General features: G+C 35.9%; 2 protein-coding genes and 1 pseudogene across 3 annotated transcripts; 1 reads left to right on the top strand and 2 right to left on the bottom strand.

Annotated features, from left to right (window-relative positions):
* Positions 1–2,351: 2,351 nt before the first annotated feature.
* Positions 2,352–6,741, bottom strand: LOC120174621 (annotated as a pseudogene).
* Positions 6,742–8,030: 1,289 nt separating this feature from the next.
* Positions 8,031–10,593, top strand: LOC120174581. 2 transcript variants are annotated; one of them, XM_039181380.1, is made up of 3 exons: positions 8,031–8,366; positions 8,591–8,990; positions 10,146–10,593. In XM_039181380.1, the coding sequence occupies exons 1-3, from the start codon at positions 8,228–8,230 to the stop codon at positions 10,432–10,434; spliced, it is 828 nt and encodes a 275-aa protein (XP_039037311.1). In that variant the 5' UTR covers positions 8,031–8,227; the 3' UTR covers positions 10,435–10,593. The 2 variants fall into 2 exon arrangements, with proteins under 2 accessions (XP_039037311.1, XP_039037312.1); XM_039181381.1 differs by having other exon boundaries at positions 8,034–8,366; positions 8,594–8,990.
* A 2,976-nt stretch (positions 10,594–13,569) lies between these two features.
* Positions 13,570–16,177, bottom strand: LOC120174715 (auxin response factor 18-like). Its single transcript, XM_039181484.1, has 3 exons — positions 15,007–16,177; positions 14,005–14,903; positions 13,570–13,927 (listed from the first exon to the last, which is right to left on the bottom strand). The coding sequence occupies exons 1-3, from the start codon at positions 16,099–16,101 to the stop codon at positions 13,858–13,860; spliced, it is 2,064 nt and encodes a 687-aa protein (XP_039037415.1). The 5' UTR covers positions 16,102–16,177; the 3' UTR covers positions 13,570–13,857.

Here is a 16,177-nt window from a genome sequence, read left to right as displayed (position 1 = left end):
TTTTGTGGACAAATTTGCCCTTTGTGTGAAAAAGTGTTTTCCATTTCGGATTAAAAAATAATGGTGGGGTCAACTTTTTGAAGTATTTTTTAACACAGGAAAAAGAAAGGTGCTTTGTTTTTTAACTGCTTTACTGTCAGTGAAAATAGTGGATAAAAGTTATTATGGGGGGGACAAGTTGGTCAAGAAATTGACTAAAGTTGTCATAAATATATATATATATATATTTACAATTCCAACAATTTGACCGTTTTATTGTGGAATTTCAATGGAAAATATTATTAAATTCTTTTTAATAAATTGAGGAGACAAGTTTTTTTTAATACCTTTTTTAGAAAGTTGTATTTATGAGTCATTATTGTACAAATTCAAAGCATGCACACATACATGGAATATAAATAAAGGATGGCAATTTAATTAATATTCAATTGTTCAGTCTATTAAAAATCTTACTCACTAAAATTTCAAATCTATAATTTAAAGATATTGGAAAGGAAATTTTACCATTTTGAGGTACATTGGCCCATGTCATGAACCTGATAAATTTGATTATCTGAATCGATTTATCCGACTCTATATTTGATATGGATCTAAATATGTTGATTGAAACTTGATCTGAAACTCGATTACCCAAATTAATTTTTTCGATCGAGGTTCGATATGAACCCGAACATGATCAAAACTTGATCTAAACCCTAAAATCAAATTAAATCAAAGCCAACCCAAATTTTAGTTGGACATTACTACACATACCCAATTTGACCCAAATTAAAAGCAACTCGAATCGAAAGCATTTCAAACTAACAATAATGAAAATAATCTGAATTTAAAAACCAAAAATATTTTAGAAACTGGATTCTAATATTGTCATGTGTATCTTATTTAGATTTTAAAATTTAGGATTATAGGTTTTAGAATTTGATATTTTTTTTTCTTTTCGAAAAGGGGATTTCGTACGATTAAAATAGAACCCTTCATACAAAATGAAACATCGTTAGAAAACCTTCCTACCTCTAAATGGAGGAAAAAGAGTGCCCTAAATCGATATTAAAGCCAAAACGAACCTAACCAAGACCAACATGCCAATAAAACTCCACGACAGCACAGCCAGCCACACAAGAACAATTCCTCAGACCACCACGATTCGAGACATAAGATTTAAGGTTTAGAATTTAAATTTAGGATTTTAGAGTTATTTAAATTAATATATCGGATAAATTTAAGGGTAAAGTATACAAACGGTCCCCCGATTATAGGGTGTTGTTTTGTTAGTCTCTTGGCTATTAAAAGTTACAAAATGATACCCGACTATAGGACATTATTTTGTTGAGTCCTCCAACTATTAAAAGTTACAAAATAGTCACTTGACTGTTCATATATTCTAAACTTGTCCTTTTCCGTTAAGAAAATCGACGACTATCTGAGCTAGACGTTAACATGCTGATTGTGATATGATAAAATCACATTTTTAATGATGTCTATTGGCATTGTCGTTGCTTTCAAGCACCGACTCGACGACATAATATTTTAAGCATTAGCTCAATGGCATAATATAAATAGAGATTCGATCCATAAAATACATTTCAAACAGTTCTTATGTCATATTTTATCATATCCCAATCAAAATGTTAACATCCAGCTCATACGTTTGCCATTCTGTTAACGAAAAATGACGAGCTTAGAACATGTGAATAGTCAAGTGACTATTTTGTAACTTTTAATGGTCGGTACTAAATAAAGCAGCTTCCTATAGTCGATGGACTATTAAGTAACTTTTAATAGTCGAGGGATTCAATAAAACAATCTCCTATAATCAGGGTGTGCTTTAATCCTAAATTTAAATAGATATATCTAAAACCCATAAATGTGTTACTCCTTTGTCATTTTTTATTCAAATTTCAAATTTATATATTGGCCAATATATTCGTGCGGGAAAATTAGTGTTGTTATCCTTGTTATTATCACTACCTTTATTGGATCGATACGTTGAATTGAAAGATTGTTCTAGCGGAAACAAGTGGATTGTAGATTCAGATTCAGACATTCGTTGTATAGAATTTTAGTGAACTTAGATTTGGATTTGAACATCCTCAATGCATGATTTAAAATTTGAACTTTTTACATTCGATAAATTTTTCTAATGAACAACCTAAATTGAAACAAAATAAAACATTAAACACCCACTTCTTCAAATTTTACCCAACTCAACCCGATAGTTGTCAATTGGTGTATGAATGAATAGATTAAAAAAGATTATGGGGCCTTAAAAAGTAGTACAAAGAAGATCAAATACAACATTAAAAAAACAAGAATCAACAAAATGTGCAGCTTTCAGTGATGGAGCTGTTAAGCCATACAAAGGGTACTATACTATTACTATTTCACCAATCACCAGCTTTTTACTTGCAGACCAGTTAAGAAGACCAGCATACGTTGCCACCATACATTCTTTTCCTATACAGAATTTACATGTCAAACGAACCCGGACATGACACAGGAATATACAACCGAATAAGTTCTAGCAACAAAAACGTCCCAGCTATGCCAACATTAAAGGATGTCACGAATAACAACCGAGTCTGATCTTCAGGTAGAAAAGCTACCTTCCAATGCTCTTAATATTGCAGCGGTATCGAATCTAAAGTTTCTGAAGCTCTTTCCAGGACCAGTGTCAGGCGGCTTAGCATTGGATGGAAGCTTATTAGATTGGCTCTCTACAATCATTGAGTAACTTCCTATGGAAGTGTTCTTTACTTTCCAAATAGAGATTCCTTAACAATTCGAGAAAAAATACACATCAGAAAACACACACTAAAACATCTCCATGGTACCCATATCTTTAGAGAACATAATAACTGCGCTAAAATTAATCAATCAAACTAATATGATTAAGATAAGGCTTTCAAATCTTTATGTGAGCAAAACTCCAAAAGTAGATTAAGATAAGGCCAGAATGTAAAAGTCACAACAGTTGAGTTAATTAATGACACATCTAAGTACCTAAAACAAAAACCGAAAAATAAAGGAAAGGGGAAAACCTTTTAGAGGCAAATCTGGTCTTGGAGGTAGCGGGGGCGGATTGTTTGAAATCCATGACTTCAGAGATCTGCATAAAGACATCATATATGAGCAATTTACCCAACAATGTAAAAGCATTTGAAAATTAATCATAATCTAATAACAAATTAATCACGCTAAGATGGGGGCAACCATATAAAGCTTTAGGCCAGTGATCCCACGAGATATTACTTCATTAGTTGCTCGTTGAAGATCATCAAGCCGGTGCCAAGCAATTTCCTGCAACCATACCAAAGCTTGCTGTCAGCATTTTACTTTTTAAAAGATACAATATCTTAGATATCCTCTCCATTATTTGCAAAGAAAGTTCTCTAAAGGTCTCTTTTAATTTTCTTCATTTCTGATAGGCAGCAAAACACCAAGTAATAAGAGGTAATACAAATGTCTGGCATCTATTGTTGACAGGTACTGAGAATTAAAAACAGCCCAAATGGGAAGTTGCTTGAAATTTTGGCATTCTAAACACAAGTTAATAGGATATGTGCTCTGAAGTTATGAGAAAAACTGCAAATACATATAGAAGGATTGCTTAAAGTTGGAACTTATCAACAAAAAAGAAACATACACTGATCTCCTTTTTTGTAAGTGGGGCAAAAGCTGTATCATCCTTTACACCAGCAACAATATAGAGCCGCACCCTCTGCTGGCCAAATATCACTTCAATGTATTCATCTTTGTTTAGGAGAGCTGAAACATCAAAGCCTGTTTCTTCTAAGACCTGTATTTTCATTGAAAGTACATTAACAATCATAGATGAAGAAACAAAAGAGAGGTAAAAGAATTCAATGACTAATCAATAGTTATTTGGATTCTCTTATCACCAAAAACAGGATGCATCTTTTTTAGTACGACATCAACTCTGTTAGTTCCCTAAATAAGGGAAACATGCAATGAATAGATTACAGGTAATAATTTACATATCCATTGGCTCCGTGCCAAATAAAGTTTAATGACAGGTTTAATAGAGAGATTGTCAAACCCTACTCTAGCTTTTTCTATTGAGAGGTGAATGAATAGACACTGAAAGCTAGTTAATAGAAAAATGTACATTCCACATTTATTCCTCAGCCGTATCATTTACAACTAGAGAGCAAGATCATTCTGAAGTAACCATTGAATCTATAACCATCTGTTATCTGTACAACTAGAGTTCACTAAAAAAAAATCTGTACAACTAGAGAGCAAGTTCATTCTTAAGTAACTGTTGAATCTATAGCCATCTGCATTAGCTAGTAGAGTCTAATTACTGCTCTCTGAAGAGCTCATACAACACAGAATAGATCCATCGTATGTGCGAAAGGTTAAACCGTCAACCAAAATTCTCAATGTGATTCTTTAGGAATCCGTTTCCAGCCCTTCACAAAAAATGAGTTAATAATAAAAATAAAACCTAATCAATGTGAAATAAGCTTACTTCTCGAATGGCACATACATGGTCCTCCTCATCTTTGTTCTTCTTTCCACGTGGGAAACTCCAGCTTGTCCCTTTCCATCCCTTCACTAGGAGGCACTGTTAAATGCAGAAACAAAATTAGTAAAGACAATCTTATAATGAAAGTCTACTAATTAATATGAACAAATATGATAATCCTAGAAAATGTTATACAACTTAACTTTAATTGCAAAAAATAGCTTTAGTTGAGTTCCATCAATTAGAAAACAACATTTGGATGAAAAAAACCAAGAAATACTGATGCACATGCACATGCACTAAAAGAAAAATCTCTGATAAATGAATCAGAAGATCAGAAATTTGTGGAAAGACTAAAGAGGAATAGGGAGAGAGAACAGGAAAGCTCTGCTCTTAAGCACAGATACACGAAAGTGATTTTTACTCAAAATAAAAACTATAGAGGTCAAAGGACTTTTTTTTTATCTAGAAAAAGGAAGAGACTCACCCGTTCATATGTTTCATCCAAAATAATTGCCCCAGTTACAGGTACTCGAACCTTGTAATCAGTGAAATCTTTAAATATATCATCTATATGAGCAACATAAGGCCTTAAAACATCGCAGCTATTAAACACTGGAACAAGTTAAGGAAACAGTTTTTTGTATTTTGCAAAAGGAAATAGAGAATATTGATGACAGAGAAACAAAAAACAGACTTATGCTACACTTAATAGCATAAATTCTAACTTCCATTTTGGAGCTTAATAGTACAAGCTCAAGCTCCAATCCCTGTTATAAAATAATGGTTTTCCCTTTCCTAATGGTACAGATTATATGAGATAGAAGTTCAGACGTTTGTAATCATGATATAAACTAGGGGAGTATATCACCTATAATAACTGCAATACAATTAACCAATCAAATTTTTTATTTGTGTAGTGGTCACGAAAATATTATGTGGAACTCATGCTTTTAAGTAGTGGACCCTGGTGCTAGCAAGTAGCAACAAGATTACACAGCAGTAAAGATGCATCAACTATAGGGTACATAAAGAGGTGAATTCCTTCAGATTCAGTGACTTAAGCGATGGATTTTTTTTCCACTGTATTGTCTTCATAGAACCAGTGTGCATATTCCACAAGGAAGAGAATTCTCTCAAATGACTGTTGGTCCTCTTTCGGCACATTTAAAACAAACCGACTGCACAAAAATTATAAGCAATAACTTTAGATAAAAATTATAACCAATTTCCTCGGTGCATTTTGCTGGTTTTGAGAACATATCCAGTGAAAAACTGGTGATACAGCTTGCCAAAGAATAATAAGTAGGAAAAAATCTTGTGTTATACTTGGGCGGATGATATACCTAAAAGGCTAAAACACAATCTAACATCTAAAGATTCTTGAGCATAAACCTTAACCTTAACCGGTTAGTCCCACATAAATGCTACAGCTACTCGGAAAAAAAGAGTTATTTTAATCTTAATTGATTCAATCTTCTCTTGCTTACTCAAAGTCTATAATCTAAACAAAAGCACACAACATTCACAGTTTTTTAATCTCTTTTGCGTGAATCAGGAAATAGGAACTGATTCCATATGCCGATGTAGTTTTACAAAATAATTATCGTTTTACCAATCAACGATTTTGTATATAGATAGAATAACCCTCGGTTAGCAAGTACTAATTTGTTAACAAATTCTAATTAAGAATTCCGGATACCAATATGTGCAATATAAAACTATGTTTAGTTTGCATAACAAATCCATTCACTGTAAGCACCTTCAAAACAGAAAATTTCAAACAAGGAACATAAAAATTCATGTGCTAATAAACCTAACTTAACAATTAAACAACTGAATTCAGCTACTTCTTCCATAAACCCCAAATCAACCGAATAAGACTAAGCACACTGGAAATTGAACACCAAATTCTACAGAAACAGAAAGAAAACTGGAACCTGCAAAGATCGTCAAGGAGCTCTTGAGGAGGAAGACCGTTCTTCAATGGCGCACTCGAAGACCGATGTATACCAGACATAGTTCTTTCTAGTTCCGGGGAAAAAAAAGAAAAAAGAGACTAAAACCCTGACCCTAACTAAATTTTAGAGAAAGATCCAGAAGTTACTAGAAGAAGGTTGAAATATTACCGTAGTTTTTTCTTGGGTTTCTAAGTTTATCTGAAAATGGAGGTAGAAAAGGTAGAAAGAGAGGTCCCGCCGGCCGCCGGAATCTCTCAAGGGGGATGGTGAGTACTGAGTAGTGACCCGAAATTAAACCGTTTCTCCGCCTACCTCTCTGGAAAACGAGTGACCTTTTTGTGGATTTTTGGAATTTATATGACCCGTTTTGGATGTTGATGAACCGGGTTTGAATTTACTGGTTCAAGATGAAAGGATTCAGATATTTGAATATTTATTAAGAATATATATAATTATAATTTATCAGATATATATATATATATATATTTAACACTAATCTAACGAATCAAATATATTATTTCTTAATGTTTTGGGTCTGAATACCATGTATACATGGATACGAGTAGCATCAAACACAATTGTTCAAACTACTTTTTAAAAAAATACATGTTATTTTTTTAAAAAATAAAATAAAACAGATCACTAAATGGCCAGCTTCTTTCTCCCATATCGATGATTTTGTTAGATGTCCAAATGTTGTTTCGATCAGGCCATAATTTGCTTGCATTCTGGCTGTGTGATTGCTGTCTGGAAGTCGTTTTTAGTTTAGATCAGAATCAAGGTTCATGCGGGGCTGGTTCCGCGCTCTTGTCTTTGCAGATTTTACTGGGGTTAGCTCCTTGGCTCTGCGGCGCTTGCTTTGGTTCAAATCTTTCTGTTTTTTGGTTTAGCTCGTTGGCGTTGGATCGTCGCAAAGGATCCCTACTTTCGCCGATGCTCGCGTGAGGCTGTTCTTGGAGCTTGAGCCCTTCGAGCTCTGTGGTCGTGTCTCTCTATTATTGTTCTAATATGCAGATAATTTCTGGTGGGTTATGGAGTTTCCGATAGCTATAGAGCTGGAGTTAATTTTATTGGTGTTCCTCGATTGCTGCTTGGCGTTAATGTGGAGTCTGTCTGCAGCTGCATATGTTGTTTGGGTAGTTCCATGGTTAAGCTGGTTCTTGAGGCTTTGATGCGGATTATAATTTCGCTTGAATATTCGTATTTATAAATTCCATCATTTTAATCTTTATTCTTTTCTTAAATTATTTATTCTTCTCTAAAAATATGATAATTTGAAAAAGAAATGACTCATATAGAACATAAAAGAAATTATTTGTTGAGATATGAATGTTATAAATTCGATAGAAAATCGTACATATCATATAACATCTTAAAAAAGATGTGCTAAAAATATAATATCTTTAAAAAAATGTATAGAAAAAACTTCCTAAAATTACATATATTGTAAAATTTAAAAATCTTCTAATTATTTTCTGAAAATAACCTTATAATTTGATCGACTTCTTCTATGCATTATTCAATTCATCCTAATTAAAAAATAATCCTTCTATGGGAAATTGTTTTTGGGAAGGACAATATCCCACACAAAGTACAACGACATTTGTGTCCAGTATTCTCTGCGCATTACCTTTGCTTACTCTTTGTCCCTTGGTTAACAAAATCTATTGCTTCCTTCGTAGTTCACTCTCCAAAATCCCAATCTAACACTCAAACAATCGCCATAGAGATTCGACACAGACATACAAGTGAGTTGAAAGGCACGAGTCTCCTAGAAATGCGGAGCTTAACCTCGGGTCCCTTACTCACTGTGTCCCCAACATCTTCCTCAAAATCCTCTATTTCCATCAAACAGCCCCAACCCTTTTCCCCTCCTCCTCCCAGGGTTTCTCATCACTCATCACTTCCCAAATTAGGTAAAGATTTCGTCTTTAATGGGCATTTATTGGTTTTTGGTATATGTCAACATGTGAACTTAGTTGAAAATGAACTTGTTGGATTTGGGTGTTTTGTTGTTCTTGCATTGACTTTGCCAATTGTTTGATTATATGTCATGTTTTCCGGGTAGTGAAATTGCTGTGATTAGAGGCCATATTTTTTGAAAATGTGGATGTTCATTGTTTGTTTTTGGTTGGGATAGGAGGAGCATGTAGAGCTACTCAAGTTGTCGACCTCTTCCCGGCCGTGTCTCCGGGTATTGTTGTCCGGGAGGCACGGTTAGAGGATTGTTGGGAAGTGGCTGAGACTCACTGCAGCTCGTTCTTTCCCGGATATTCCTTCCCTTTGGATTTCGCGCTACGAGTTAATAGACTGGTGGGAATGCTTTCCGGATTCTCGATTCCTTCTGGTTGCAGGAGAACTTGTTTGATTGCCGTCATTGGTGGTTCGGTTGACAACATGTTCTTAATTGGAGCTGAAGATTTCAAAGTCGGGGCTTTCGATGGGAGATTTAGTCTTAATAAAGGCTATGTGACTGGTATATTAACCATCGATACCATTGCTGATTTTCTTCCTAGAAAAGGACCACTTCTGCAGAGAAGGTGATTTCAATTATTCTCTGCTTTTCTATAATAGTTCATTAACTACTTCTTCTGCAAAATGAAAATGTCCTAAAAGTTTCGGTTTTATGTTCTTGCACAAATGCAGCTCTTGAAATTTACCATATCTGTTAACAATTCCGAAATGCTGCTCTAGCCTGGTTACGGTTAAGACCCTTTTCTGATTATGGTTGAGTACTTATGATCCGTGTGTTCTAGATTGAAATAACTATGGTTGAGCACTTATGATCCGTGTGTTCCTGTTCAAAATAGCTATGGTTGAGTACTTATGATCTGTGTGTTTTAGTTCGAAATAACTATTCTGTAGCTGTATAAATGGCTTTCAGGATCATTAGTGAACTATTTTTCCAACCTTATTTGATTAACTGAACCCTCTGTGTACTTATTCATACCGAAATGCCGGGAAAGGAAAAAGGCACAGAGGTTTTCTCCTTTGTGATGATTCAAAATTTTGTAACCAACGAGAGTCCGAGTGAAGCTAGATTCTACCAGAAGCTGGATATGTTCCAGAGTTTCTACATAGATTACTAAATCATGTTGTTCTAATCTCGATATTTTCGTTTGGTACGAACTATTTCTTGCATATCCTAGAAGGTGAGCAGTGTCTTACAAAATTGGAAATATTTTTGGCATACCTGATCTTTAGTGTAAGAACAAGCTATAGTTTGGTAAGTATGCCTAGCTTCAGTGTTTTAAAAGTAATTTCCGGCACGAGGTTGAATTTCTGTTATCAAAGAACAGTTCTATGATACTATAAGAGTAGCTCAGTTAAACTTCTTTCTCATTTAATGTTGTTATCTGGTGAAAATAACCGATTGTTCTGGCTAGGAAAGAAACTATTACCGGAAAATGGTCATGAGAAGGCTGAGAGGGTGAGAAAAATAATGATTATCAAATAGATAAGAACAGAAGAATATCAATTCACAGTTCCGAACTCGAGGCCTTCTACTGGTGTTCCATAGATGCTATAGTTCCGATTTTAAGCTGGTATGGTAGATTAGATCTGCTGGAAGTGTTAAGCATTGTATATCGATGTTCATCAACTTTTATTCATAATTGAAGTTACTCTTTTCATTCAGAAAGTACTCTAATTATTAATCTTGCGAGTAATAAGTGACACGTGCATCTTTATCGTAGGACTGGAATTGCATACATATCAAATGTTGCGGTTCGCGAGAGATTCCGTCGGAAGGGAATAGCCAAAAGGCTCATAGCCAAAGCAGAAGCTCAAGCGAGAAGCTGGGGCTGCCGTGCCGTTGCTTTGCACTGCGATTTGAACAACCCTGGTGCAATAAAACTGTACAAAGACCAGGGTTTCAGATGCATTAAGGTTCCAGAAGGAGCAAATTGGCCTCAGCCGAAGACTGCGCCCGGCGTGAAGTTCAACTTCATGATGAAGCTTCTTAACTCCCCCACGACCGCATAAATTCCTTTACAAACATAGCAAGATAACTGAAAAACTCATTGAAGATGCAAATATGTATTATATCCGAGATTAGTTTGTATATAATTTAAACATCATCGAATTTGTTTCAGACATTTGTAGTTACTGTGATAATTGTCTGTAATGTTAATGTTTCAATCAGTTGCATGTTAAGCTCTAGCTGCATTCGTCGGGATCCGAAAATGGTTAACAGAAAGGTTCAGATTGAGCATCAGTCAATAGATATGGTAGATTTCTTTTCAGAAACATTGAACATGTTTCTTGCTGATAAGTACAACTATCTCCTGCATGTGTTAAACAGTCGATGAGTTAGGTCGGTGATTCGGTTGCTAGTTGTATGAATCATTTCGAACTCCAAGTTGCAACATTGATTTCAACTTCAAAAAAGAAATACAATGAAGCTTCTTCAACCTCGAAACTACCATTATTACATCAGGAAGTTAAGTAATTGCAACACGATACTCAAAAGCTGGAAGAGAGCCAATTCAGTTTCGGTGGGGTTGGACAAATTTGTCCAAAGCTTGAAATTCCTTCACAGCAGAAGCTACATCGAGACCTAGATCCACGGCGTCTTCATGGCTCGGTGCCTAAGCCATGTTTATATTATTAGCAAATCGATTCGAACTGCCCCACGCTCGAATGAAATGAACTTGGGTTTCCTCCAAGCATTACAATCACAGAGGATAAGCCCACACCCATGCCCTCAGCCAGTCCTTTTAGGACAGGCCACCACGCAGATATTGTGTTATTTGATAATTTAATCTCTCTGTTCTTTTTTGTTTGAAAATAATTCTTGTCGAACAGATCAATGTAAATGGATTTTATTTCTTAATTTGGATCTACGAAACTTAGAAGGTTATGTTAGTTTTAGGGACAATGTCCATTATAATAATTACACAAATCCAGATAAAAATACTTCTAAGACAGTGACTTTTATCCCGACATAATAACTTGTTTTATTTTTTTTATTATTTTATTATTAGTTTATTACTCATTATTCGATGCTAACGTTATTGTTTTGCAGCAATACTATTTATTAACAAACATGACCCATGACAGTCACAACGGACGATCGTGGGAGAACTTTTGAACCTTCATCGGCATGTATCCTCCTGGCACTGGCCAGTAGCTTCCCAAGATTGAATATACAAGTAATCGAAGGGCGGAAATCAACCTTCTAAAAATAAAAAGACAATTGAGAGAGCCAACTTACCGTATTTAAGGTCCATTAACATCCCAGGTTTGTGTTGGTTTCAGTCGGAGGAGGTGACCGGAGAGGAGGTGGCGTCGGATTCAAGGATGCCGATTTTTGTAGAGAATTATAGTTGAAATAATGTAAAAAAATATTAATTAAAAGTTTGTCTAAAATTTAAAGATCAAATTAGAAATTAACCATTTTTCATTAATGTATCACCCCCAAAATTAATTATTCAGTGATTAAATTGTAATAAATCGGTAATACAACTGACTAAAACTTAATTTTTGAAAAAAATATATTTATTATTTTAAGGATTAAATGTTTGTTGACTCTATTTATATATTTTCCCTGTTCACGTGATATGAGATCCCAATGCGATAGACGTTGACTTTTACATATGTGGTCAAATGGTGTATATATGAATTATTATTTTATATATTAATAATAAACAAACATTTCACAAACATATTTATTTTAATATTTTTAATATATTTAAATGATCATAAACTATAAATTTTATGTTTTAAAACCTAAACCCGTACCATAAACTTTAGATCTTAAAATTTAAAGCCCAAAATATTAGCATATGTAAATAAAATACATCATAACATTAAAATCATGTTTGTAGAATATTCCCTTCACCGAGGGATGAACATCCGATCAAATAGAGTAAAACAATTTCAAATTATTCAAATTGATAGATCTTATTTTATAACTTAAATTTTATCTTAAAAAAATTCATATCAAATCTACTAAATTCGAGTCAAGTTGAATTGAATTATTCCATATACCATATACCATATACCATATACCATATACCATATACCATATACCATATACCATATACCATATACCATATACCCTATACCCTATACCCTATACCCTATACCCTATACCCTATACCCTATACCCTATACCCTATACCCTATACCCTATACCCTATACCCTATACCATATACCATATACCATATACCCTATACCCTATACCCTATACCCTATACCCTATACCCTATACCCTATACCCTATACCCTATACCCTATACCCTATACCCTATACCCTATACCCTATACCCTATACCCTATACCCTATACCTATACCCTATACCCTATACCCTATACCCTATACCCTATACCCTATACCCTATACCCTATACCCTATACCCTATACCCTATACCCTATACCCTATACCCTATACCCTATACCCTATACCCTATACCCTATACCCTATACCCTATACCCTATACCCTATACCCTATACCCTATACCCTATACCCTATACCCTATACCCTATACCCTATACCCTATACCCTATACCCTATACCCTATACATATACATATACATATACATATACATATACATATACATATACATATACATATACATATACATATACATATACATATACATATACATATACATATACATATACATATACATATACATATACATATACATATACATATACATATACATATACATATACATATACATATACATATACATATACATATATATTTGTTCATTTTCATACAAGGTATACATATATAATGTAGAATTAAGAAACTCAAAATCAAAGAAACAACAACAACATGCTAATGAGACGTTCCACCTAGGCAATACAAATGTCTCTCTCCCTGTCAAATAAACATATATAATGTTCGTTAAACTCGGAGTTTTCGAACTTTAGCTCGGTTAGTTCATACAATCATCCTTAGAAGACGACATTTAAAAGTTCGAATATGAAATAAACAACTCTTTTTCTATCTCAAGATGTGATCTCTGTATCAAAGACACAAAAATTCAAGACCCCATGACCTAACAACAGGTTGTCAAGGATGTTTTTGTCTGATTCTTGCAATGTTCAAAGGACTAAATGCAAAGAACATGGCAAGGGTTTGGTTTGTCCTAATAATAAAATTGACAAACAAAGCCTTAACTAGGAAAATTTATTAAGCATGCTGCAGCCCTACTACACTCTATGAGGAGCAAAAATGGCAGTACAGTTTCTAGGACTCGGATTAAATGAACATGACGAAGGACGTCGATCCTTTTTTATGTTGAAAGCAAGTTAACCAACAAAATGCGGTTTACAGTTCCATAAGAATGGCTGAAAATGGAGCTTTCTCACAACTACCAGAGATGAAATGGAAATCAAAAACAAAGTCTTGGGGAAAAACTGTACAATTTGCGGGAATCGGTTCATCTCTATCTTTCTAAGTTGTCGCTGCTCGAATCCATAAGAATGTTTAGCCTCCTTGCTGACTTCATAAACTCACTGCGAGAGACATGATTATAAGTCAGATAAATCTAAAGCAAATGTTTAGCGAGGATAAGGAATTGATGCTAAGGAACCTGAAGGGCTCATCTCCGGTGTGTTTAACGGAACCGGAAGCATCGCGGTAGAGCACACTGCTCAGCATCTCTGATCTTTCTATGCCGAACATGTTAGCCAGCTTCCCATACATCTCTTCATATGAACCGAGAACTGAAAGATCGAGGGTTCTTCCTACGTTCTCTGATTCCATGAACACCTTGCAATGACCCGCCTCCAAACCGAGCTCAGTTTTCTGATGCTCTTTGTGCCAAGGAGACCCTTCTTCGGAAGAATTTTCCTGAGCATTTTGATGCAAGGCAGATCCAGTTACATCAGAGGAGATCACAGTTTTCTCTGTATTCCCATCTGACGAACTGTTTCCGACAGTATCAGCTGAGCAGCTCTGAGAAGCCTGATGCTCACTGAAAATGAGTTGACCGAACAATAAGATATGGGGTCTCTTTGTTTCATTGCTTCGTTTCAAACTCCGGGTCGGATTTCCTATTGTTAACAAGGAAGATATATTCCTATTGTTCCCATTGTCGCTGCTAAAGTTGTCACCGGAGAGTCTAGTTGGTGGAGCAGTACGATCAAATTGATGAAAACCAGGTGGAAACAGACCTGGATGCAGCTTGTTGGAGCGGAGATCTGATGAAGATATTCCGAACGGTTCGTGCCTGGCTCCCTGTATGCCTCCAGGAATGTTGTCTGTAATGCAACACACGGGGCTGCTGGACCTGAAAGAGTTGCTGGAAAAAGAAGGCATTGGAATTTGGTATGGTAAGGGCATGTCCGGGTGCTGTGGAAGCCGCATCTTTTTCCTCGGTGGTGAGAAAGGATTGTTAAGATGGATTGCTGGTATGCTTGTGACCAATTCAACCAGCCACGGGCTAACTCGCTTCACATTGTGGAGTAAATCAGGCTCATCCCATGCTACCTGAAAGACGTTAAATCAAACAAATCCATGAGGTGACTATTAATTCTTCGAAAATATGGATGCCAATTATTCAATGGCAATCGAAGGAGTAAAGTTAAAATACCTGCAGAAGACGCCATGGAGAGTTAGGCCAACGGATGGGATCAACAACCTGAGCAGTAGATATCATTCCCATGAACCAGCTAATCCGAGAAGAGTCGTCGGTTTCAAAAGCCATTTTGAACCTCATCCCAGGATACCACTGGATCTGCATTGCAGCTCTAACTGACGAGGCCTTCACACAGAACTCAGGAGTGCTTGCTCGTGGATAGTAAACAACCTCAAAGGGCTGCCCGCTAGCAGCACGAGTGGCAACTTCAATCACCGATTCAGCCCTTACTCTTCCCCTCGTATCCCCATTACAGTCCTTCCTCATAAATTTACTCTCCCCCTCACTTAAGAATGGAGAATAACCCCCGATTTGTGAAACAGAGCTTCCAGCCCCCAAATTCCATCCAGATTGATACTCATGCCCACTCCCTAGTCCTCTCTTCGCCCTACGAATTCCCACACAAAGATCTCCATTATCCGCTCTAAGAAACACAATCGAATCACCAGCCACAAGCTTCTTGTGATTCACAAAATTACTCCACCCCGTCGTCAAAAGATGCCGACGAGGCGTTCCCCTATATATATGCCTAAACTTCCAAACCTCACCATGGACATCCTTTGCAAGAATAGTCTGAACGGGAGGTTCTGCCTTATAATCCAACCTAGGAAATATAGTCTCCGCGCAATAACGCGGGACCGAGAACCCCCCACCGTTGTTAGCATCAGATTGAGTCAACGTCTTAGCAAAGGAAGCTGATTTTTCTGGACTCTCCATCCCAACATTCCCATCAAAAACATCATCCTCAACCCCAAAGTCATTCTCTCTCAAAGGAACCAACATGATTTTGGCATAAACCTCGTCAGTCTCAAGATCCGCCATAAACTTAACCGCGGAAACTCGACATAAGATAAGCGAAGGAATCGGAAGATTACCGAAATCTACATTCCCATTGGCATGCTCAGCATGACCTTGAGGGAAGTAGAACACTTTGGAGTTCATTGATGGCATATGTACCATGCCACCAGCACAGGCATGCCATAGCTGAGGATCTAAGCATTTTCCAGAATTTTTCATCACTTCTTTCCTAGAATCCATGACAGTTATCATTTTTTCTTCCAATTCAATGGGGATAAAAACAACTAACCCTTTCTTTACTCTGTTTCTCTTTCCACTTAATGATTAG

The sequence above is a fragment of the Hibiscus syriacus genome, unplaced genomic scaffold (genome assembly GCF_006381635.1).
Source record: "Hibiscus syriacus cultivar Baekdansim isolate YM2019G1 unplaced genomic scaffold, ASM638163v2 tig00112114_pilon, whole genome shotgun sequence".
NCBI classification, from domain to species: Eukaryota; Viridiplantae; Streptophyta; class Magnoliopsida; order Malvales; family Malvaceae; genus Hibiscus; species Hibiscus syriacus.
Note: the sequence above shows the minus strand (reverse complement) of the source record. Positions and strands in the feature narration are given on the sequence as shown.

Excerpts from the sequence above, each read along its gene's own strand:
- LOC120174715 (XM_039181484.1), bottom strand. The coding sequence starts at position 16,101 with ATGATAACTGTCATGGATTCTAGGAAAGAAGTGATGAAAAATTCTGGA. Across the intron at positions 14,904-15,006 it reads CTCCATGGCGTCTTCTGCAG|GTAGCATGGGATGAGCCTGA; the intron begins GTATTTTAACTT and ends AACGTCTTTCAG. Across the intron at positions 13,928-14,004 it reads ACCGGAGATGAGCCCTTCAG|TGAGTTTATGAAGTCAGCAA; the intron begins GTTCCTTAGCAT and ends TGTCTCTCGCAG.
- LOC120174581 (XM_039181380.1), top strand. The coding sequence starts at position 8,228 with ATGCGGAGCTTAACCTCGGGTCCCTTACTCACTGTGTCCCCAACATCT. Across the intron at positions 8,367-8,590 it reads CTCATCACTTCCCAAATTAG|GAGGAGCATGTAGAGCTACT; the intron begins GTAAAGATTTCG and ends TGGTTGGGATAG. Across the intron at positions 8,991-10,145 it reads GGACCACTTCTGCAGAGAAG|GACTGGAATTGCATACATAT; the intron begins GTGATTTCAATT and ends TCTTTATCGTAG.